The 24,360-nt window shown below is 50.5% G+C and overlaps 2 protein-coding genes across 2 annotated transcripts in view; both read left to right on the top strand.

The window, feature by feature from the left end:
* Positions 1-14,178, top strand: part of ttc21b (tetratricopeptide repeat domain 21B) — a 14,966-nt gene extending 788 nt beyond the window's left edge. Inside the window, exons 3-30 of the mRNA XM_084478108.1 lie at positions 15-125; positions 225-391; positions 573-695; positions 941-1,098; positions 1,297-1,381; positions 1,467-1,565; positions 1,660-1,852; positions 3,571-3,668; positions 3,777-3,977; positions 4,376-4,505; positions 4,725-4,882; positions 5,344-5,565; positions 6,661-6,899; positions 7,219-7,291; positions 7,677-7,787; positions 7,949-8,087; positions 8,173-8,279; positions 9,020-9,208; positions 9,607-9,717; positions 10,029-10,110; positions 10,576-10,726; positions 10,956-11,117; positions 11,316-11,511; positions 11,821-12,045; positions 12,996-13,116; positions 13,518-13,585; positions 13,960-14,064; positions 14,124-14,178. Coding sequence (XP_084334234.1) covers positions 15-125; positions 225-391; positions 573-695; positions 941-1,098; positions 1,297-1,381; positions 1,467-1,565; positions 1,660-1,852; positions 3,571-3,668; positions 3,777-3,977; positions 4,376-4,505; positions 4,725-4,882; positions 5,344-5,565; positions 6,661-6,899; positions 7,219-7,291; positions 7,677-7,787; positions 7,949-8,087; positions 8,173-8,279; positions 9,020-9,208; positions 9,607-9,717; positions 10,029-10,110; positions 10,576-10,726; positions 10,956-11,117; positions 11,316-11,511; positions 11,821-12,045; positions 12,996-13,116; positions 13,518-13,585; positions 13,960-14,037 — 3,797 coding nt within the window. The 3' untranslated portion in view covers positions 14,038-14,064; positions 14,124-14,178. The remainder of the gene's footprint in view (positions 1-14; positions 126-224; positions 392-572; positions 696-940; positions 1,099-1,296; positions 1,382-1,466; positions 1,566-1,659; positions 1,853-3,570; positions 3,669-3,776; positions 3,978-4,375; positions 4,506-4,724; positions 4,883-5,343; positions 5,566-6,660; positions 6,900-7,218; positions 7,292-7,676; positions 7,788-7,948; positions 8,088-8,172; positions 8,280-9,019; positions 9,209-9,606; positions 9,718-10,028; positions 10,111-10,575; positions 10,727-10,955; positions 11,118-11,315; positions 11,512-11,820; positions 12,046-12,995; positions 13,117-13,517; positions 13,586-13,959; positions 14,065-14,123) is intronic.
* Positions 14,179-17,639: 3,461 nt separating this feature from the next.
* On the top strand, positions 17,640-24,247 carry galnt3 (UDP-N-acetyl-alpha-D-galactosamine:polypeptide N-acetylgalactosaminyltransferase 3 (GalNAc-T3); the record flags this gene model as incomplete). Its single annotated transcript, XM_084478239.1, has 10 exons — positions 17,640-18,139; positions 19,430-19,602; positions 19,678-19,827; positions 19,930-20,164; positions 21,350-21,467; positions 21,666-21,866; positions 22,551-22,682; positions 23,027-23,128; positions 23,225-23,377; positions 24,134-24,247. 10 exons carry the CDS (start codon positions 17,640-17,642, stop codon positions 24,245-24,247), a joined length of 1,878 nt encoding a protein of 625 aa, XP_084334365.1.
* Positions 24,248-24,360: the final 113 nt, after the last annotated feature.

Raw genomic sequence — 24,360 nt, 5'->3', positions numbered from 1 at the left:
GCTCTGTGCTGCAGATCAACTCCCAGAGGCGGTAGCAGAGCTGGAGCTGATCAGGGACAGCCAGGACGTGTCTCTGTGCACCTTGATGGCTCTTGTCTACGCTGAGAGAAAGAAGGCACATCCAGGTACACAAATCCCACCGGCTGTGACCCGCTGTAACGCGGGGTGACCCGCTGTGACCCGGGTCCAACCCCTCCTCAGAGCCTGGTGTTGTGTGTCCCCAGACCGGGAGGCGGTCCAGCAGCTGGACTCCAGGGTGAAGGAGCAGCGTAAGAGCGCGCCGCCCCAGGAGCTGTACCACGCCGGGATGTTCCTCTGGCTGCTGGGGAGGAACGACAAGGCCCGGGAATACGTGGAGAGGATGATCAAAGTGTCCAACGGCTCCAGAGAGGTGAGGCTGGTGTTGGCTCCACCAGAGAGCGGCCAGGGTTCCACGCCCAGCCCCGAGGGCCCGGGTTCAGTCCCTCTCACCCTACCCGCTCCCAGATGAGCTGGGCCTGATCTGGGCCACGATTGTGGATCACAGTGTTGATGGGTAAAGAGCAGCTGTTGACATGAGGACGTGTGCGCAGGGGCTGATCCTGAAGGCCTGGATAGACCTGACATCCGGGAAGGACGCCTACGCCAAGAAGTCTGCCAAGTACTTTGACGAGGGACTGAAGGAGAAAGCCGATGTCTTTGCTCTGATGGGAAAGGTAAGCTGGTCGGGAACAGAGAAGAGGCTGAGGATGAAGATCAAATTTGTTTTTTCCAAATGTTATTAAGATCAACATAAGTTACCATCTCATGAAGTGAGTGGACATGATTGTGGACATGAGCTCATTCTGCTAGTGAGCACCAGTCCACTGAGTGATGTGCCCAGTACTACCAGTACTACCAGTACTACTCTGCTCCTCAGGCCCAGTACTACGAGTACCTTCAGTACTACTCTGTTCCTCAGGCCCAGTACTACGAGTACAGACAGAACTACTCCGGTGCTCTGGAGGTCATCAGCCAGGTTATCGTCGGTGCTCCCGGGTTCCTGCCAGCGGCCATCAAGAAGATGAAGCTTCTGCTCAGCCTGCAAGACTGGGAACAAACCATCGATGCAGCGCACAGGTCACACGCACACGCATGCACACACGCACGCACACACGCACACAGGTGTGTTACAGGTTTAATGGTGTTTGATTTGAGCTTCTGAACGTTGCCCTAAGTAGTGTCAGGCACTACATTAGCTCTGATCAGCCCCGTATTGAGACGTGTATGGGAGGAGGGCTGGTTCATCGGCTGCTCTGTAAACACATCGCATTTCAGTCTCTTGCAGAAGGACACAAATAACCTGGAGGCGCTGAGGATGCTGGCTCTGCACGCCTTATGCAGAGAGGGAGACATCCCCGAGGTCAGCCCCTGTTAACCCTCACCACCTTAACCATGACACCTTGACTCCTTTCTGTGGGAACATGAATAACGAGCTGCTTCCTCAGGCGGTGAGGTGTCTGTCCAGCCTCATCAGCAGCCTGGCCCTCCTGGAGCCCCACAACCCAGAGACATCCTACAGGATGTCGCTGGCCTTCACCCGCACCGTGAGGCCCCAACACACACACACACACACTGTTCTGAGCCCCCCCGCACATCAGATGAACCCAGAGTCTGAATGTTGTGTCCCCTGGTCCTCAGTGCGGGCGCAGCGACAAGGTGCTGCAGCTGACGGGTGGGATGGTGGAGAGGGCCTTCTCCCGGGCCCCCAGGGACTGTGAGGTGGCCACGGAGCTGGGCTACCTCATGGTGCTGCAGGGCCGCCTCCAGGAGGCCATGCAGTGGTACAGGACGGCCATGAGCCTGGACGAGACCAGCGTCCCCGCCCTCACCGGTACCCAACTATACATCTACACATCTATATATCTATACATCTATCTATACATCTATACATCCATCTACACATCTGTACATCTATACATCTACACATCTATACATCTATATATCTATACATTTATACATTTATACATCTACACATCTATACATTTATACATTTATACATCTACACATCTATACATTTATACATTTATACATCTACACATCTATACATCTACACATCTATATATCTGTCTATACATCTAGCTATACATCCATCTATACATCAATACATCTATCTATATAGTACATGCATATATACATCTATCCATCTATAGGTCTATATACATCTATCTATACATCTGTCTATAAATCTATCTATACATCTATCTAAACATCTATACATCTATCTATATAGTACATACATCTATACATCTATACATATATCTGTATAGTCGTCACCGATCTATACAGCCAATCTATACAGCTATACATCTATACATCTATCTATATAGTACATCTATACATCTAACTATACATCTATCTCTACATCTATCTATATAGTACATACATCCATACATCTATCTCTAAATCTATCTATACATCTATCTATATAGTACACTCACCCTTACTAAACTATACATCTATCTAGTACATCTATCTATATAGTACGCTCAATGGTACTAAACTATACATCTATCTATACATCATCTATCTATTTATCAAATATCTATCCCTATATCTATCTCTATATCTATCTATAGTACTCTGACCGGTACGCCAGGACATTAACTATATACCTATGATATCCCTATGCCTAAGTGCTGATTGAGCTTGCTGAACCACTTGTTTTGGTTTCCATTTCCTCCCAGCATTAACTGTGGGTGTAACCCTCCTCACCACTGGGTCCTTGGACTGAGTAAGAGTAATTTCCAGTCTAACCTTAGCACATTTAAATTCTTCTGTCAGACTAGATATTGGCAACTCTACAATGTATATATCTAAATAGTAGTCTGAGCGGTATGCCAGGAGAGGCCTACTACTATGGATCAGAGCCCAGATGGGTAAAGATGGCAAGAGAATCTCTTCACCAGGGACCAGCGGCTGTTGACACCGTTTGACTTGAATGGTTTTGAAATGCTGCCAAACAAAGTGTTTTCAAGCCATTGTTTATGGTTCTAGATTTACACACGCAGCAAAGACATTGCAAAGGCCTGTACACAAACAGAAAACTAGTCGTCCCAATGTGCTGCCGACCTGCACGCCCACTACCGGGCATAATAGTTAACAGACCTAATCACGGACGCACAACTAAAACCAGATAATTCCACAAACGACATTACAATGCTACCGCTCATAACTAGGTAGGTTTACCAAAACGGAAACGTTCACCAGTCAAACACTAACAGCAGCAGCCCTCTGTGGAGTGTGTGTGTGTGTGTGTGTGTGTGTGTGTGTGTGTGTGTGTGTGTGTGTGTGTGTGTGTGTGTGTGTGTGTGTGTGTGTGTGTGTGTGTGTGTGTGTGTGTGTGTGTGTGTGTGCGCGCGCGCACGTGATGGCTGAAGCCGCCTCTTCTGGCCCGGGTCACTCTGATTGGACTCTGGGGGGAGGCTGCACACCTGTTGCACTTTGAGTGATCAGTGTGCATGGGTTAGACCAACCATCCCCACACACACTACACACCCTCATTAACTGTCATTAGCACTCAGAGCCCTTATGTCCACCCCTCTGGCCCAGGTCTGATCCGATGCCAGCTCATGGAAGGACAGCTGGAAGAGGCGGAGCTGCAGCTGGAGTTTCTCACGGAGGTTCAACAGTCCATCGGGAAATCTGGGGTATGCCCTCACTGCCCTCACTCCCCTCACTGCCCACTCCCCACACTCATCATGCTACCCTCACTACCCTCCGACACTGCCCTCACACGGCTCCTCTTCCCCCACCAGGAGCTGCTGTACCTGCGGGCGGTGCTGGCGGTGAGGAGGCGCAGACCCCAGGAGGAGGTTGCGGGCCTGCTGAACGACGCGGTGGACACCCACTTCACCACCCTGCAGGGGCTGCCGCTGGGCGTGGAGTACCTGGAGAAACTCAACCCCGACTTCCTGCTGGACGTCGTCCAGGAGTACCTGGCCCTGTGCCCTTCCCAGGTCTGTGTGTATGAAGCCCTACCCAGGTCCGTTTGTATGAAGCACTACCCAGGTCTGTGTGTATGAAGCCCTACCCAGGTCTGTGTGTATGAAGCCCTACCCAGGTCCGTGTGTATGAAGCCCTACCCAGGTCCGTGTGTATGAAGCCCTACCCAGGTCCGTGTGTATGAAGCCCTACCCAGGTCTGTGTGTATGAAGCCCTACCCAGGTCTGTGTGTATGAAGCCCTACCCAGGTCTGTGTGTATGAAGCCCTACCCAGGTCTGTGTGTATGAAGCCCTACCCAGGTCTGTGTGTATGAAGCCCTACCCAGGTCTGTGTGTATGAAGACCGACTAGTCTTATTATACTGGATTACACTGAGTTAATATTTTTACGTGTGTGTGTGTGTGTGTTCCAGCCCCCGGTCCAGGGCCAGGCTCCGTCGGCCCGCCTGCTGCACTGCTCCTCTGTGCTGGACACAGTGGTCCAGATAGTCCCTGGTCTCCTTCAGGGCCTCTTCCTGCTGGCCAGAGTCCGCTTCCTCTCTGGTGAGACCCAGACAAATGTTATAGTGACTCTAGAACCTAATGATGTACTGACCCTCTAGAACCTAATGATGTACTGACCCTCTAGAATCTATTGATGCACTGACCCTCTAGAACCAGACTGATGAAGTACTGACCCTCTAGAACCTAATGATGTACTGACCCTCTAGAATCTATTGATGCACTGACCCTCTAGAACCAGACTGATGATGTGTTCTCCAGGAGACATGGAGCTGGCCCAGAGGAGTCTGCAGCGCTGCCTGGACCAGCAGCCGTCCCATGCAGACGCCCACCTCCTCATGGCCCAGATCCACCTGCTGCAGGGGAACTCCACGCTCTGCTCCCAGTCCCTGGAGCTCTGCCTCAGCCACAACTTTGAGGTTTGGACCCGTCCCACTGTGACCAGTGACCCTTCCCCCAGTGACCAGTAAACAGTGACCCGTCACACAGTGACCAGTGACCCGTAACCAGTAACCAGTGACCCTTCCCCCAGTGACCAGTAACCAGTTACCCGTCACACAGTGACCAGTGACCTGTCCTGCAGTGACCCGTCCCACAGTGACCAGTAACCAGTGACCAGTGACCCGTCACACAGTGACCAGTGACCCGTCCCACAGTGACCAGTGACCAGCCACACTAGACATACCAGACCTAGACTAGACACAGCCAGACCTAGATAAGTCCTCCTGGTCCTTCTGGTCCTCATGGTCCTCATGGTCCTGGTGGTCCTGGTCCTGGTCCTTCTGGTCCTCATGGTCCTGGTGGACCTGGTGGTCCTGGTCCTGGTCCTCCTGGTCCTTGTCCTCCTGGTCCTGGTCCTCACAGTCCTCCTGGTCCCCAGGTGCGGGAGCGGCCCCTGTACCACCTGATCCGGGCCCAGGCCCAGCAGCAGGCGGGGGAGCTGCAGGGGGCGGTCCAGACGCTGCAGACGGCCCTCAGCCTGCCGGGGGTCCGCAGGGCCGGCTCCTCCAGGACCCGGGGCAAGAGGCCGGACCTCAGCCCCTCCGACGCCGTCTCCATCTTCCTGGAGCTCGCCCAGGCCCTCTGGCACAACGGAGAACAGGTCGGGACCCTTACCACCCTGTTGACCACCTAACTAACCCTTACCACCCTGTTGACCACCTAACTCACCCTTACCACCCTGTTGACCACCTAACTCACCCTTACCACCCTGTTGACCACCTAACTAATCCTTACCACCCTGTTGACCACCTAACTAATCCTTACCACCCTGTGACCACCTAACTAACCTGTTTACCATGTGACCACCTAACTAACCTGTTTACCATGTGACCACCTAACTAACCCTTACCACCCTGTGACCACCTAACTAACCCTTACTAGTTATATTATTAATATTATATTATTATATTAATATAATATTTAATATATGAATATATGAACACATGAATGTGTTCAGCATGAGGCGGCCAAGGTGATGCAGGAGTTATAATAATATTATGTTATTATATTAATCTCATAGATGAACACATTGAATGCAGGAGTTATATTCTTAACATGAGGTTATTATATTAATCTCATAGATGAACACATGAATGCAGGAGTTATATTCTTAAAATGACGTTATTATATTAATATCATAGATGAACACATGAATGCAGGAGTTATATTCTTAATATGACGTTATTATATTAATCTCATAGATGAACACATGAATGCAGGAGTTATATTCTTAATATGACGTTATTATATTAATCTCATAGATTAACACATGAATGCAGGAGTTATATTCTTAATATGACGTTATTATATTAATCTCATAGATGAACACATGAATGCAGGACTTGTATTCTTAACATGATGTTATTATATTAATCTCATAGATGAACACATGAATGCAGGAGTTATATTCTTAACATTACGTTATTATATTAATCTCATAGATGAACACATGAATGCAGGAGTTATATTCTTAATATGACGTTATTATATTAATCTCATAGATGAACACATGAATGCAGGAGTTATATTCTTAACATGACGTTATTATATTAATCTCATAGATGAACACATGAATGCAGGAGTTATATTCTTAACATGACGTTATTATATTAATCTCATAGATGAACACATGAATGCAGGAGTTATATTCTTAATATGACGTTATTATATTAATGTCACACATGAACGTGTTCAGCATGAGGCGGCCAAGGTGATGCAGGACGCCATCAACGAGTTCTCGGGGACGGCGGAGGAGCCGCGCCTCACCGTGGCCAACGCCGGCCTGGCGCTGCAGCGCGGCGACGCCGAGCTGGCACTGAGCATGCTCAGAACGCTGGGCCCCGACACGCCCTGCTACGTCCAGGCCAAGGAGAAGATGGCCGACATCTACCTGAACCACCGGAAGGAGAAGCGCCTGTATTGCGGCTGCTACAGGTGAGCTCCACCTGGAAGGTGGTGTACAGAGGCTGGAGGGTCACAGTGGAGGTGGTGTAGAGAGGGTGGAGTGTCACAGTGGAGGTTCTGGGGTCAATCCCCAATGTCAGCAGGACACCTGGACACCCTGGAGCCCCGCCCCCACCGCTACCTGAAGTCTCTGTAGGCAGCATCTTGTTTAGCGATAATGTGTATATCTCTAATATATATATATATATAGATATATATCTTTATATAGATAGATATCTATCTAGATCTATAATGGGTCTATTTCAAAGTGCCAGGACCAAAAGCGTTCCTGATGTTAACGTCTCTTCAGAGAAATGGTGGAGAAGATGCCAAGCTCTCACACATATCTCCTGCTGGGGGACGCCTACATGAACATCCAAGAGGTATGTTGTTACAGGATGGATGAACAGGATGGATGTATAGTGTATAGGATGGATGTATAGTGTATAGGATGGATGTATAGGATGGATGTATAGTGTATAGGATGGATGTATAGGATGCATATATAGTGTATAGGATGGATGTATAGGATGCATGTATAGTGTATAGGATGGATGTATAGGATGGTTGCTGGATGCTGTGTTGACCCCTGGGTCACTGGGTCCTTGTGTCCTGTGTCCTTAAGTCCTGGGCCCTTGTGTCCTGGTTCACTGTGTCCTTGTGTCCTGGGTCCTTGTGTCCTGGTTCACTGTGTCCTTGTGTCCTGGGTCCTTGTGTCCTGGTTCACTGTGTCCTTGTGTCTTGGGTCCTTGTGTCCTGGGTCCTCAGCCAGACAACGCCATCCAGGTGTACGAACAAGCTCTGCAGAAGAACCCCGGAGACGGAGCTCTGGCCAGGAAGATCGGCAAGGCCCTCATAAAGACACACAACTACACCAAGGTGACACTCACACTCACACTCTCACTCACACACACTCTCACTCACACTGTCACTCACACTCTCACTCACACTCTCACTCACACTCTCACTCACACTCACACTCTCACTCACACTCACACTCACACTCACACTCTCACTGCTGACGCTGGCCGTGGTCGCAGGCGATCAGCTACTACGAGGCGGTGCTGCAGGGCGAGCAGCAGAGCTTCCTGCGCTACGACCTGGCTGAGCTGCTGCTGAAGATGAAGCAGTACGAGCGCTGTGAGGGGGTGCTGCAGGACGCCCTGGCCCATGAGCCAGGTACGGCTCACTGCACGTTCACAGGTTGATGATGTGCAGTTAACGGTGTCCACGCTGGTGCATCACCGTGTCCCCTTGTCTCCAGCCGCAGACCTCCCAGCCCTCACCAGTGACTGCAGGGCTCTGGTGCTGCTGGCCAAGGTCCAGAGCAGAACCAGCAAGACCCAGGAGGCCCTACTCTCCCTGCAGCGCGTACGTCCAGCCAGCGGGTTCCAGCTCACTGGTCCACCAGTGGCATGTCACTGGTCCACCAGTAGCGTGTCACTGGTCCACCAGTAGCGTGTCACTGGTCCACCAGTAGCGTGTCACTGGTCCACCAGTAGCGTGTCACTGGGCCACCAGTAGCGTGTCACTATTATTATCACTTCCTGTTTTCAGCTTTTCTTGATGAAGGCTCTAACCCAAACTCTATATATGTGTATGATGTCAAGTCAAGTCAATCACTAACTGTGATTGTTAGTCCTACTCCTAATACATAGGTCATTTTGTGTGTGTGTATGTGTGTGTGTGTGTGTGTGTCTCCAGCGGGTGTCTTTGTAAACACAGAACACACTCTCGTTCATGGGTTGAGTAGATGTGACGTCTAGCTTTGGATTTCTGAAGTGACCATAACCTCATCATGAGGATGGCCCCCTGACCATGAGCTCATCATGAGGACGGCCTGATGACAGCCCCCTGACCATGACCTCATCATGAGGACGGGCTGATGACAGCCCCCTGACCATGACCTCATCATGAGGACGGCCTGATGACAGCCCCCTGACCATGACCTCATCATGAGGACGGGCTGATGACAGCCCCCTGACCATGACCTCATCATGAGGACTGCCTGATGACAGCCCCCTGACCATGACCTCATCATGAGGACGGCCTGATGACAGCCCCCTGACCATGACCTCATCATGAGGACTGATGGCCCTGTGTGCCCTCAGGCCCGGGACGTGCAGGCCAAGGTGCTGAAGCAGGTGCAGATGGAGCAGCCTGACGCTGTGGCCACGCACAAGCAGCTCGCCGCTGACATCTGCTCCGAGATCGCCAGACACTACGCCGGCCAGCGGGGCTACGAGAGAGCGGTCAAGTTCTACAAGGAAGCCCTGGTGTACTGTGAGAGCGACCGCAAGGTAAACCTCATCAAGTGTGTGTACTCAATGTGTACTCAGTGTGTACTCAGAGTGTACTCACTGTACTCAGCGTGTACTCAGCGTGTACTCAGCGTGTACTCAGAGTGTACTCAGAGTGTACTCAGTGTGTACTCACTGTACTCTGTGTACTCAGTGTACTCATTGTACTCATGTGTACTCTGTGTGTACTCTGTGTGTACTCGGTGTGTACTCACTGTACTCGTGTGTACTCAGTGTGTACTCGGTGTGTACTAACCCACAGCGGTCCCCCCTCCTCTCTCCACTGTAATTCTTCTTTCTTGAACCCGTTGTTTACAGACGCTGTGTCACCCATTCACCACCATGTGGCGCTGTGGCGGTCTGGTGAATAAAGCTCCTGTGATTGAATGTGTTGCTAGGTGATGTTGGAGTTGTCCCGCCTGTACCTCACCCTGGACGACCTGGAAGCCTGCCAGCAGCAATGTGGGGCCATTCTGAAGAACGACCAATTAAATGAAGACGCAACGCTGGTGGGTCTGGCTAGCCCCTCCCCCTGATATACTGCTAATGTCACCTTACTAATATCACCTCCCCCTGATATACTGCTAATATCACCTTACTAATATCACCTCCCCCTGATATACTGCTAATAGCACCTTACTAATATCACCTCCACATGAAGTATACTACTAATATTATTATTGTAGTGTACTACTAATGTAATATAATGATATATTATTATTGTAGTGTACTACTAATATAATATAATGATGTATTATTATTGTAGTATACTACTAATATAATATAATGATATATTATTATTGTTTTTTTATGTTTCCAGATGATGGCCGACCTGATGTTCCGGAAGCAGGACTATGAACAAGCAGTGTTCCACTTCCAGCAGCTCCTGGAGCGCAGCCCAGGTCAGTCTAACGCTCATCACCAGGTGAGTCTCTAACACTCATCACTAGGGGCTAGTCCACCAGGTCAGTTTAACACTCATCACTAGGGGCCAGTCCACTAGGTGAGTCTCTAACACTCATCACTAGGGGCCAGTCCACCTGGTGAGTTTAACACACAGCTACCTGACCCTGTCCTGTGTGTTCCCGTGTGTTCCTGTCCCTCCCTGACCCTGTCCCGTCTGATGGACCTGACCCTGTCCTGTGTGTTCCTGTCCCGTGTGTTCCTGTCCCTCCCTGACCCTGTCCCGTCTGATGGTCCTGACCCTGTCCCGTGTGTTCCCGGGTGTTCCTGTTCTGTGTGTTCCTGTGTGTTCCTGTTCTGTGTGTTCCCGGGTGTTCCTGTCCTGTGTGTTCCTGTCCCTCCCTGACCCTGTCCCGTCTGATGGTCCTGACTCTGTCCCGTGTGTTCCCGGGTGTTCCTGTCAGACAACTACCTGACCCTGTCCCGTCTGATGGACCTGCTGCGGAGGGCTGGAAAGCTGGAGCAGGTCCCGCGCTTCCTGGACATGGCGGAGAAACATTCCTCCAGGGCCAAGTTTGACCCTGGCTTCAACTACTGCAAAGGGCTGTACCTGTGGTCAGTGCCGCCCCTCCGCAGGATCAGCCTCATGAATACACAGTCCAACACGTCACAGAATGTATGACCTCATTAGGAAGGTTCTCCAAACACACTCTTATCCACAATATACGTCATTAAGGAGCATGTAGGCTTTAGACAAGATCACTCTAAACATTGGGCTTTGAACCCACAACCTTTGTGCTTGGAGGGGAACCCCCTCACCACGAGACCCTCTGTCACACCTCAGGTACACCGGAGAACCCAACGACGGCCTGAGGCACTTCAACAAGGCCCGCAAGGACAGCGACTGGGGCCAGAACGCCGTGTACAACATGATTGAGATCTGTCTGAACCCGGACAACGACACCATCGGGGGAGAAGTGTTTGAGAACCTAGATGGAGACATGGGGTAGGCCCCGCCCACATCCAGCAGACAGACGTGTCCAGCCTTCTCTCATATTATACCTACATCATGTCCCACAATATCCTGTCGTTTGCTGCTTCTATGGCTCGTTTACTGCTTCTATGGCTTATTTCCTCCTCCTCATCACCTTCTTATCTCCTCCTCCTCCTCTTCCTCCCCCTCCTCCTCCTCCTCACCATGCAGGAACTCCACAGAGAAGCAGGAGTCGGAGCAGCTGGCCGTGCGGACGGCGGAGAAGCTCCTGAAGGAGCTGAAGCCCCAGACGCCCGGAGGTCACGTCCAGCTCCGTATCCTGGAGAGCTACTGCCTCCTGGCCACCAAGCAGAAGAGCAACGTGGAGAAGGCCCTGAACGTCTTCACCGAGGTGGCAAACACCGAGGTAACCGCAAGCCACCAGGCTGCCGCAAACACGCTTCAGTCAGTCAGGTGACCTGAGACAGCAGCATCACGTGACCTGAGACAGCAGCATCACGTGACCTGAGACAGCAGCATCACGTGACCTGAGACAGCAGCATCACGTGACCTGAGACAGCAGCATCACGCCATTGGGGTCTCTCCTTGGTGGTCTCTGGTCTCCCCCTGGTGGTCTCTGGTCTCACCCTGGTGGTCTCTGGTCTCACCCCGCTGCTCTCTGGTCTCACCCCGCTGCTCTCTGGTCTCACCCCGCTGCTCTCTGGTCTCCCCCCAGAAGGACCACGTCCCGGCCCTGCTGGCCATGGCCACGGCCTTCATGATCCTGAAGCAGCCGCCGCGCGCCAGGAACCAGCTGAAGCGCATCGCCAAGATGAGCTGGAGCGTCCTGGACGCCGACGAGTTCGAGAAGAGCTGGCTGCTGCTGGCCGACATCTACATCCACTCAGGGAAGTACGACATGGCCGGGGAGCTGCTGAAGAGGTGCCTCCGCCACAACAAGGTGGAGTTATTCATGTATATACATAGAGATATAGGTGTATGAACACAGAGATATAGATGTATATACATAGAGATATAGGTGTATGAACATAGAGATATAGATGTATATACATAGAGATATAGATGTATGAACATAGAGATAGTGTATATACATAGAGATATAGGTGTATGAACATAGAGATATAGATGTATATACATAGATATATAGGTGTATGAACATAGAGATATAGATGTATATACATAGAGATATAGGTGTATGAACATAGAGATATAGATGTATATACATAGAGATATAGAGTTAATAACTATATCTCTATGTGTATATATAACTTATAGATGTATATACATAGAGATATAGAGTTATACATGTATATACATAGAGATATAGGTGTATAAACATAGAGATATAGATGTATATACATAGAGATATAGGTGTGTGTGTGTACATACAGACATATATAGATAGAGCTATAGATGTATATACACAGAGATGTAACATATTGATCTACTGTAACACGTTGTTCTACTGTAACATGTCCCCAGTCGTGCTGTAAGGCCTATGAGTACCTTAACATGTTGATCTACTGTAACATGTCCCCAGTCGTGTTGTAAGGCCTATGAGTACCTTAACATGTTGATCTACTGTAACATGTCCCCAGTCGTGCTGTTAGGCCTATGAGTACCTTAACATGTTGATCTACTGTAACATGTTCTACTGTAACATGTCCCCAGTCGTGCTGTAAGGCCTATGAGTACCTTAACATGTTGATCTACTGTAACATGTTCTACTGTAACATGTCCCCAGTCGTGCTGTAAGGCCTATGAGTACCTTAACATGTTGATCTACTGTAACATGTTATACTGTAACATGTCCCCAGTCGTGCTGTAAGGCCTATGAGTACCTTAACATGTTGATCTACTGTAACATGTTCTACTGTAACATGTCCCCAGTCGTGCTGTAAGGCCTATGAGTACCTGGGCTTTATCCTGGAGAAGGAGCAGGCGTTCCGGGACGCGGCGCTCAACTATGAACTGGCCTGGAAGTACGGGAACCAGAGTAACCCCACCATCGGTACGTTATGACCACATGAACAACACCATCGGTACGTTATGACCACATGAACAACACCATCGGTACGTTATGACAACATGAACAACACCATCGGTACGTTATGACTACATGAACCCCCCCATCGGTACCTTATGACCACATCAGAAAACATGTTAATGACGTGATAACATGTATGTTACAGGATACATGTTAATGACGTGATAACATGTATTACAATAAACATGTTAATGACATAATAACATGTATGTTACAGGAAACATGTTAATGATGTGATAACATGTATGTTACAGGAAACATGTTAATGACGTGATAACATGTCTGTTACAGGAAACATGTTAATGACGTGATAACATGTATGAAACAGGAAACATGTTAATGACGTGATAACATGTCTGTTTCAGGATACAAGCTGGCGTTCAACTACCTGAAAGCTAAGAGACATGTTGACGCTATCGATGTGTGTCACAAGGTGAGCATCAACACTTCATATTCTGTCTTCAAGGTCCAATGTGTAGAGTTTAGCAGCGTTCCTCTAGAGCGGCGTTCCTCTAGAGCGGTGTTCCTCTAGCGCTGAAGTCGTTCCTCTAGCGCTGAAGTCGTTCCTCTAGCGCTGAAGTCATTCCTCTAGCGCTGAAGTTGTTCCTCTAGCGCTGAAGTTGTTCCTCTAGCGCCGAGCGGCTCCATGGAAGAGGACCCGCCCCCATGGAGATATAAAGACGGACCCTTCTTATATCACGGGATTATACATTAAAACACTTGTATTATTAGGATATATCCATTGTGCTAGAGGCCCATGTGTATGAAGCCTTTGTTTCCTAAATAGAACTTCTCCTGGTCTCTCAGGTCCTTGAAGCCCACCCTAACTACCCCCGGATGAGGAAAGACATCCTGGACAAGGCGCGTGGAGCACTCCGGTCCTAGAGCTTCTGTCTGAGAACACCAGCTGAGGTCTTAGAGCTTCTGTCTGAGAACACCAGCTGAGCTTCTGTCTGAGAACACCAGCTGAGGTCCTAGAGCTTCTGTCTGAGAACACCAGCTGAGGTCCTAGAGCTTCTGTCTGAGAACACCAGCTGAGGTCCTAGAGCTTCTGTTTGAGAATACCAGCTGAGGTCTTAGAGCTTCTGTCTGAGAACACCAGCTGAGGTCCTAGAGCTTCTGTCTGAGAACACCAGCTGAGGTCCTAGAGCTTCTGTCTGAGAACACCAGCTGAGGTCCTAGAGCTTCTGTCTGAGAACACCAGCTGAGCTTCTGTCTGAGAACACCAGCTGAGCTTCTGTCTGGAGAACACCAGCTGAGGTCCTAGAGTTTGTTTCTCACTGTTTTTATTTATCAATAAAAATAAATCGTTTTTATTTATACAACTTTTAAATGTTCTTTTTTATTCACTTTCTAGTCCTCAGTTCTTGCTTTGGGCTTTTATGTTTTGTCTGTAAAGATAATGGTCAATAAGTTAAAATATATATATATATATTATGTATGTATGTATATGTATATATATATATATGTATGTATATGTGTGTGTATATATATATATATATATATATATACAGGGGCGCAACTACCTACTTTCTGGGGGTATGCAGACACATGGTCCCCCCCCCCAAAAAAAAAAAAAACACTTTCTCTTTTTTTAAGTTTACGTTTACAAATAAATATAAATAATTGATTCATGGACTTATGAAACAATACTTTTATTACTGACTTCCATTTTAGGTTTCATATTACAGCAGGTGATCAGCTCAATCAAAAACAAAAAATAATGTAGCCTATAATGATGTAATAGTAATGTAATAACATGAAACAGCAGCTCAATACATTTGCTGTACTGGACATCTGCACAAAAGCTTGTGCTTTATGTAACAAAACCATGGGCATTTAGGTTTTTGTGGCCTCACTACTTTAATTATTCCTACATGATGTCATCACCCGATGTCGTCATCCCGTCAACAATCCTGTCCGCCCGCAACCCAAAACTTTGCCTGGAGCCCCCAAAGGGCTAAGATGCCATCACCAACCTCATGTCTGTCTCCTTCACCCCTTGCCTGTGTTCTCTTCCACTAGTCATATTGTCAAACAAGCCTTATTTAATATCTTTGAATAAATTACACATCATCACCTGATGCAATTTTTCAATATAAATAATATTTAGAAATGAATCACTTGGCTGTTGCAAGTGGCTGTTCCTACACTTCCACCTAATATTAGACCAACCTGTTGCCTTCCCCTGTCTGTCCTGATTCTTTCTCTCCATCCTCACACCTGAATGACATGAACTTTGTGTTAAGGACTTTTCGAAAATACAGCAGTCAAACCACATTAAAAAAAACTTTTCATTTAAAATTACCTCCTTATTGGATACATACTATATTAACATGCTGGACCCAAAACCACACAAAGAAATGTAAAAACGGAGTTTAAAAATTATATTATTTTTTAAATACGTAGGCTAATGGCCGCCACATTCGAATCATACTTTTAAGCACGGGAAAATACTATTTTTGTATCAACTTTATAACTCCGTTTTTACTGGGTCTATTAACCTAAAACAAAGACTGGCATAGAGATTGAAGCAAAACAAAATAACCACAAACAAGTTTCTTTATTTTGTCATGATCTGTTATATTGTAGGCTAAATTCTGATCAGTTGCCTACACAGCTGCAAGACAACAGTAACCTGTCGTTTTACTAGTAGTAGCTTTAGCTAACCTGAATATTTACAAGCCTCCTCTTGATACACTGACATAACTTACCTACTGTCTTTCAACCTGTCTTTCAAAATATTTTTTTCATCCCTTCATCCCTTATCAATCACAGATCCTCATTAACATCTCCTTTATTGATCAGAGTGACCTAAGACAACTTCGGACCTAACAGAGTTATTATAGGGCGTAGGCTATCCACAACAGGAAAGTCTTTAGTTCGCTCTCTTTGGTCCGGACCAAAATACAATGTTTATTTTTTGGTTTGGTCCGGTTCCTTTAAACATTGCAATTTTCGCAACATTCACAGAATTTGACCACAAACCCACATGTATGCAAAGATCGGTCTGGGCTGGGTAAAGCATTAAAAAAAAAAAAAAAAGGGGGGGGGGGGGGAGCGCCGGTGAAAAGTAATCAATCATGGATATCCAGCGTGACATTGATCTGCGGGCCGGTCGAACTCCTTCGCTCTCATCCTGATGCGGAATGTGTTAAATGCATCGGCATTTTTATGTGTGTTTTCCAGCCTACTTTTTACGTGCTTTTCTTTGCTCAACATGGAGCAAAGAGGAGACGGAATGTCTATTGGATATCGGATCCAAATATCCAATAGACATTCCATCTCCTATTTGCGGGTGACTGTTACGTCCAAAGAGGCGTATGATTTTTAGAACTGGATCGGACCGAGGTGCGGTCGCCTTCACATCTCAAGCGAACCGCACCAGGGTTCGTTTGGAAGCGAACCGAGCCCACCTCTCCGGCTGGGTCTCGGACCGGCTGTTTGGTCCGCACCAGAGTTTGATGGTTTGTATTCACACCATCCCAAAAGGTCCGCACCAGCGATCTTTTTGGTTTGGTTCGAACCAAACAAGGCAGGTGTGAATACGCCCTATGATAGATAGTAGCGTTATTATCGGGGATTTGGACTTAAAAGACCAACTCAGACCTGTCCAGGCCCACGCATGCGCACTGGCAGGACTCCGCCCTCTACCTGAGGGAGCGCACCTGGACCCGCGAGACGGAAGTGTGGCAGCGCGAGGAGGGGCCGCCCGCAGCTCTCTTTGCTTTAGAATAAAACAAACAAAGAAATAAGTTCAGAAGTTGAAGCAGGAGGTCTATTCTATTCGGAGCTGCGGAACGCAGAGGTTCTCCTCATCCGACGGTCCTCATCGTTCTCAGAAGAACTCAACTCTGATTCAAACTCAAAGGATTTGATTCAGCCTCCGTCCGGTGGGTGCATCGGTCTTCATGTTACGACATTAGATTACTTTATGGCGATATATTTACAATCGGTGTCTTCGTTTGATTCCAAGTGTGTTAATAGTTCTTCATATTGGAACCTATGTCTTCATCCAGGTCTCCCTGATGCCTGTCTGTCTGTCTGTCTGTCTCTCCCCAGGTCTCCCTGATGTCTGTCTGTCTGTCCCCAGGTCTCCCTGATGTCTGTCTGTCTGTCCCCAGGTCTCCCTGATGTCTGTCTGTCTGTCGCCAGGTCTCCCTGATGCCTGTCTGTCTGTCTGTCTGTCCGTCCCCAGGTCTCCCTGATGTCTGTCTGTCTGTCTGTCCCCAGGTCTCCCTGATGCCTGTCTGTCTGTCCCCAGGTCTCCCTGATGGCTGTCTGTCTGTCTGTCTGTCCCCAGGTCTCCCTGATGCCTGTCTGTCTGTCTGTCTGTCTGTCTGTCTGTCTATCCCCAGGTCTCCCTGATGTCTGTCTGTCTGTCCCCAGGTCTCCCTGATGTCTGTCTGTCTGTCCCCAGGTCTCCCTGATGCCTGTCTGTCTGTCTGTCTCCCTGATGTCTGTCTGTCTGTCCCCAGGTCTCCCTGATGCCTCCTCTCCGCAGGGCGCTGCGCCGGTGGCTCCGCCCTGTGACGGTGGTGCTGGTGGCGCTGGTGTTTGTGACGGTGCTGTTCCTGATGCAGTGGGACGTGGGGCGCCCTGCCCCGGCGCAGGGCCCCGGGGCCCAGGCCCAGGACCCTGGGGGCCCGGCGGGGGGGCAGGACTCTGTGCTGGGCCGGGTCCTGGGCGCGGTCCACCAGCTGCTCCCCGACCGGCAGATCCGGGCCCCCAAGCGCCGGCCGGGCCCCGGGGGGCGGGGCTGTCCCCCGGGCCGGTACAGCGCCGCCGAGCTGCGGCCGGCCCTGGAGCGGCCCCCCCAGGACCCGCGGGCCCCCGGGGCCTCGGGGAAGGCCTTCCTCACGGACTCCCTGACCCCCGAGCAGCAGCAGGAGAAGCAGCGCGGGGAGGAGAAGCACTGCTTCAACCTGTACGCCAGCGACCGCATCTCCCTGAGCCGCGGCCTGGGGCCCGACACCAGACCCCCAGAGTGAGGGCGAGCGGGGACCGGGGTTAGGGGCCGGGGCCCAACACCAGGCCCCCAGAGTGAGGGCGGGGACCGGGGTTAGGGGCCTGGGGCCCGACACCAGGGCCCTAGAGTGAGGGGGGCCGGGGTTAGGGGTTAGGGGCCTGGGGCCCGACACCAGGCCCCCAGAGTGAGGGGGGCCGGGATTAGGGGCTGGGGGCCCGACACAGACCCCCAGAGTGAGGGGGGCCGGGGTTAGGGGCCGGGGGACCGACACAGACCCCCAGAGTGAGGGCGACCGGGGGCCCGACACCAGGACCCCCAGAGTGAGGGCGACCGGAGTTAGGGGCCAGGGGCCCCACACCAGACCCCCAGAGTGAGGGGGGCCAGGGTTAGGGGTCAGGGGCCCCACACCAGACCCCCAGAGTGAGGGGGGCCAGGGTTAGGGGTCAGGGGCCCCACACCAGACCCCCAGAGTGAGGTGTTAGGGTCCTGGGTTATGTAGTTGGGGTTGGAGGAGAGGCTGGGTCTGGAGGTTGGAGGAGAGGCTGGGTCTGGAGGTTGGGGTTGGAGGAGAGGTTGGGGTTGGAGGAGAGGCTGGGTCAGGAGGTTGGGGTTGGAGGAGAGGCTGGGTCTGGAGGTTGGGGTTGGAGGAGAGGTTGGGGTTGGAGGAGAGGCTGGGTCAGGAGGTTGGAGTTGGAGGAGAGGCTGGGTCTGGAGGTTGGGGTTGGAGGAGAGGCTGGGTCTGGAGGTTGGGGTTGGAGGAGAGGCTGGGTCTGGAGGTTGGGGTTGGAGGAGAGGCTGGGTCTGGAGGTTGGAGCCCCAGTGCCAGCGGTCTTCCCTCAGGCGGCATTGAACCAGACTTCTAACTAGCTGCTTGTTAATGACATGCAGGCCCAGAATGCACAGTCCCCTTGGATGAAAACATCTGCTCAATAGTAAAATATCGATGGTAGGCCTTCCAAGGGAAAGGAGCTTTGGTGGGTTGAGGGTCAGAGTGGGTTGGATTGTATTGACCGTGGTGGTCATGGAGCCCATATCATATCCACCATATGTTAAAATAAATAAATTAGCATTTCTTCAGCGCCTTTGCTTCATGTGGTTGACGTATAACCCAGTAGACCAGTATAACCAAACCAGTGAGACCAGGGGCACGTCAGGGAGGGTCCCCACAGGAACAACATGGCTGTGTCTGACCTCCAGGTGCCTGGAGCAACATGGCTGTGTCTGACCTCCAGGTGCCTGGAGCAACATGGCTGTGTCTGACCTCCAGGTGCCTGGAGCAGGAACAACATGGCTGTGTCTGACCTCCAGGTGCCTGGAGCAGACGTTCGGCCGCTGCCCGCCGCTGCCGACCACCAGCGTCATCATCGTGTTCCACAACGAGGCCTGGAGCACGCTGCTGCGGACAGTGTTCAGCGTGCTGCACACCTCGCCTGCCCGGCTGCTCAAGGAGGTCATCCTGGTGGACGACGCCAGCGTGGACGGTAGGTCTGTCTGTCTGTCTGTCTGTCTGTCTGTCCGTCCTCCCTCCAGTCTGAACTGACCTCCTGTCCTCCCAGACGCGCTGCAGGGCGGCCTGGACGCGTTCCTCAAGCCGCTGGGCCTGGTCCGTGTGGTGCGCCAGCGGGAGCGCAAAGGCCTTATCACAGCCCGCCTGCTGGGGGCCTCGGTGGCGTCTGGGGACACCCTCACCTTCCTGGATGCGCACTGTGAGTTCCCTGTGTGCCACCGGCCCCGCCTCCATGTTCTAGGACTCTCAATTTCAGCTCTGACGGTTCACTGGCTCTTCATCATAAGGTTCCTCTTCACAGGCGAGTGCTTCAGCGGCTGGCTGGAGCCGCTGCTGGCCAGGATAGCGGAGAACCACACGGCGGTGGTGAGCCCTGACATCACCACCATCGACCTCAACACCTTCGAGTTCATGAAGCCATCGCCCTACGGCCAGAACCATAACCGGGGCAACTTTGACTGGGGCTTGTCCTTCGGCTGGGAGAGCCTACCAGAGCACGAGAAGCACAGGAGGAAGGACGAGACCTACCCCATCAAGTAAGACTCTCTCTGAGGTTAGGCCTAGTCTACCCCATCAGTAAGACTCTCTGAGGTTGGGCCTAGTCTACCCCATCAGTAAGACTCTCTCTGAGGTTGGGCCTTCCTCTAAGTTTCCCCATGCTGTCCTCAGGCCAGCAGACTGACCCACCATGGTTGGACCAGGTGTCCTGACCAGGTGTACTGACCAGGTGTCCTGACCAGGGGCCTCATTTATAAAACTCTGCTTTAAACCCTCCCTAAAACATTGCATACGCCCAAACCTCAGAATGTGCATACGCACAAAAATATTTAGATTTATAAAACCGTGCGGCGCACACCTGTACGCACTCTTCTTGTTATAAATACCAACTTGCGTTGAATTTGGCGTGCGTGCATGAGCGCCATGCTCCTCCCAAGTTTGTCCTATAATAGTCCTTATAAGGTCAATGCTAATTAATCAATGAATATTACTAGTATATAAGGAGCCTTTGCTGACCTATCATTAAACGGGAACACACGCATGCATTACACTCGCTGCCATATTTTAGCCCGTTAGAATACAGAGGCCAACAGGAGCATTATTTATTGGCCTTGTGCCAATATGATAATTAATTACTATGTCATATAGGCTAATTTAATGTAGGCCTATATATATGTATCAGGAAAATTAATACAACTTAAGTGATACAGTTGGTCTGGCCGAGGATTGTGATTTGAATGGGTTGTAGTGTGTTGAACATAATATAGCCTTAATTCATATTTCATAATGGGTGCTTTTTATAAAATGAATAAATAAATCTAAAGTCATAGTATGTGGTGCGCAATGTGCGTTGGGTATCGGGAGGCATAGACATCTTATATCAGATGTCTATGTCGGGAGGTAGCGTGTTCTTCTTCTTTTGGCGTTATTGGCGGATTGCAAACCGATATGGTGCATTACCGCCACCAACTTTCTGTTGTCGTCTCCGGAGATCACTGTTTGAAAAACTTTGGGGGACCTTTACTCCAGGGTGAAAGGATGCGTAAGGGTGCGTAGAACTGCGCACTCTTTTCCGCAAGGAATTTTTCTATAAATCACGACGTTGGCGGTGAAAGATGCGTACGCACATTTCATCCCTGTTTCCACAACATTTTTTACCTTTATAAATGAGGCCCCAGGTGAAGGCAGTCTGACTGACACCCTGTGCACCTCCTTCTCCACAGGACCCCTACGTTTGCCGGAGGTCTCTTTTCAATCTCTAAAGAATATTTCTACCACATCGGCAGTTACGACGAGGAGATGGAGATCTGGGGCGGGGAGAACATCGAGATGTCTTTTAGGGTAAGTGTGTGTGTGTGTGTGTGTGTGTGTGTGTGTGTGTGTGTGTGTGTGTGTGTGTGTGTGTGTGTGTGTGTGTGTGTGTGTGTGTGTGTGTGTGTGTGTGTGTGTGTGTGTACGCCTCATTGTGTGTGTGTGTGTGTGTGTGTGTGTGCGTGCGCGCCTCATTGTGTGTGTGTGTGTGCGCGTCATTGTGTGTAGGTGTGGCAGTGTGGTGGGCAGCTGGAGATCCTCCCTTGCTCGGTCGTGGGTCACGTGTTCCGCAACAAGAGCCCCCACTCCTTCCCCAAGGGCACCCAGGTGATCGCCCGCAACCAGGTGAGGCTGGCCGAGGTCTGGATGGACGAGTACAAGGAGGTCTTCTACCGCCGCAACCAGCAGGCAGGACAGCTGGCCCAGCAGGTACCCCTCCCCCGAACGTGTGTGTGTGTGTGTGTGTGTGTGTGTTGCCACTTACGCACTTTGATCCAGAGCAAGCAGCCAATCATTGCAGAATGAAGCGCCTGGCTGAGTTAAAGATCAGTAGAGCTGAGTTAGAGATCAGTAGAGCTGAGTTAGAGATCAGTAGAGCTGAGTTAAAGATCAGTAGAGCCGAGTTAAAGATCAATAGAGCTGAGTTAGAGATGAGCGCAGCTGGGTTAGAGATGAGCGGAGCTGGGAGCTTCAGGCTGATCAGCCAACATGTCTGTCAGGGCGAGTTGAGGCAGGTGGACTGGCGTCCCAGTGAGGCCGGTCTGAACACGTGTTCCATGGTGGAGCCAAAAGAGTCTCCAAAGAACTGGCTGCAGGTTGGCACATCACAGCCACACTAAGTGTTATTGCTGCAGTTAAAACATTAGGATGAAAGCCTCAGCAAGGGTCCAGCTCCAGTAAATGACAGGCTGCTGGTCTAAAGCCTCATGAAGCTCTGGGCCTTCACCTGGAGACCTATCATTACCAATACAGTGGTGAGCATGGAGCAATGGACCTGAGGTGTTGAGCTGGTTCTATGATGGTGTTGAGCTGGTTCTATGTTGAGGTGATGAGCTGGTTCTATGATGGTGTTGAGCTGGTTCTATGTTGAGGTGCTGAGCTGGTCCTCCACAGGGGGCCTTCGGAGACGTCTCCCAGCGGCTGCAGCTGCGTCGGCGGCTGCAGTGTAAGAGCTTCACGTGGTTCCTGAACACTGTCTACCCCGAGGTCTTCATGCCAGACCTTCATCCTCCACAGTCTGGCTCGGTGAGACACAGACACTCACTCCTCCTCCTCCTCCTCCTGGGTGAGGTAACGCACTCCTCCTCCTCCTCCTCCTCCTCCTCCTCCTCCTCCTGGGTGAGGTAACTCAATCCTCCTCCTCCTCCTCCTCCTCCTGGGTGAGGTAACTCACTCCTCCTCCTCCTCTTGAGGCTCTTGCAGACTCTGGGGAGTCTGGGGGAGTAGAAAGGCTTCTCTATGAGGAAGACATAAGGAGGAGGAGGAGCAGGAGGACTTCCTGCTCCTCAGCGGAGGCTTTGTGGGTGAGCTCCATGTGAGGGGGGGGGTCTCTGGGCGCACCACGTGATGACCCCTCCCTCCCCCCGCAGGTGAGGAGCGAGGGGAAGGAGGCGTGCCTGGACGCAGGCGAGGACAACGAGGGCGGGAAGCAGCTCATCATGTACCCCTGCCACGGGCTGGGAGGAAACCAGGTGAGCTCCACCGCCTCTGATTGGCTGACGGGACGGCGAGGTCTGAGGAAGGTCTGATTACTGTTCCTCACGCTCCTCATGGGCTTTCTGTTGTAGTATTTTGAGTACTCCTCACACCAAGAGATTCGCCACAACATTCAGAAGGAGCTGTGTTTGCACGGGAAAGATGGACAGGTGACGCTGGAGGACTGCCAATACAAAGGCAAGCACACGCTGGTGGGCGCAGAGCAGAGGTGGGAGCTGAAAGATGTGAGTACGGAGAAGCTTTATCATTTCGTCTTTATTTTGGACAAAAAAAATGAAATAGCAAGTGTCATACAAATAGAGTGAAAGAAGCATCCATTTGCCTTAAGAAGACCCAATAGGGTCGAAACGTTGCTGTGAACTTTATTAAATTAATATGGGAGCTTGAGCAGTGCTGCAGACATTACATTTCTTTCACTCTATATCACTTCATTTGTCCTGCACCTGGCCAGAAGGTGGGATGTGCACACAGCCACTTTTTTGTACATCATATAAATACACATAACACGAAATAACAATAATTCTAAAGTGTATTTTTTATACAATGTTTTATAAATGTATTGATTTAATCAGCAATGGCTTTGTTTACACCTGCGCTTTGAACTGAAAGACGGTTATGGGATTGGATGCAAAGAGAAAGAGGGTTGTGTCTTTGCAGGAGGGAACGTGAGAGATGTAGATGTTAGCTGTCCACTACACTCCCTCTAGATGGACCAGACACAGTCTCTTGGACGTGTTGTCAAGTTACATGTTTAGAGGTCCAGCTCGTCGACCAATAGGGACGCAGAGCCTTTTACATGTAGTCTGAAGCGCGCCGTGCTCGCTGGTCAGTGGATGGTTGATCCACCTCGCTGTGTCTCCGCCTCTCCTGTGAGGAGGTGAATTGCTGGTCGACGTATCGTTCTTGTTAAATGTCACTGGCTCGTCTATTAACACCCCGTGGTAATAAGTGCTAGTGATGGTTTATCGTTCTCTTTACAGAACCACCTGTTCTACCTCCGAGGGGCCGACATGTGCCTCAGGGCTGGGAGCGGCCAGCCAGCGCTGGCGGCCTGCAACGCCTCCGACCGCGCCCAGCTCTGGACCTTCATGTGAGCTCTGGACCTTCAGCTCTGGAGCTTCATGTGAGCTCTGGACCTTCAGCTCTGGAGCTTCATGTGAGCTCTGGACCTTCAGCTCTGGAGCTTCATGTGAGCTCTGGACCTTCA

The sequence above is a fragment of the Micromesistius poutassou genome, assembly GCF_964030765.1.
Source record: "Micromesistius poutassou genome assembly, chromosome: 14".
In the NCBI taxonomy this organism is placed as follows: domain Eukaryota; kingdom Metazoa; phylum Chordata; class Actinopteri; order Gadiformes; family Gadidae; genus Micromesistius; species Micromesistius poutassou.
Note: the sequence above shows the minus strand (reverse complement) of the source record. Positions and strands in the feature narration are given on the sequence as shown.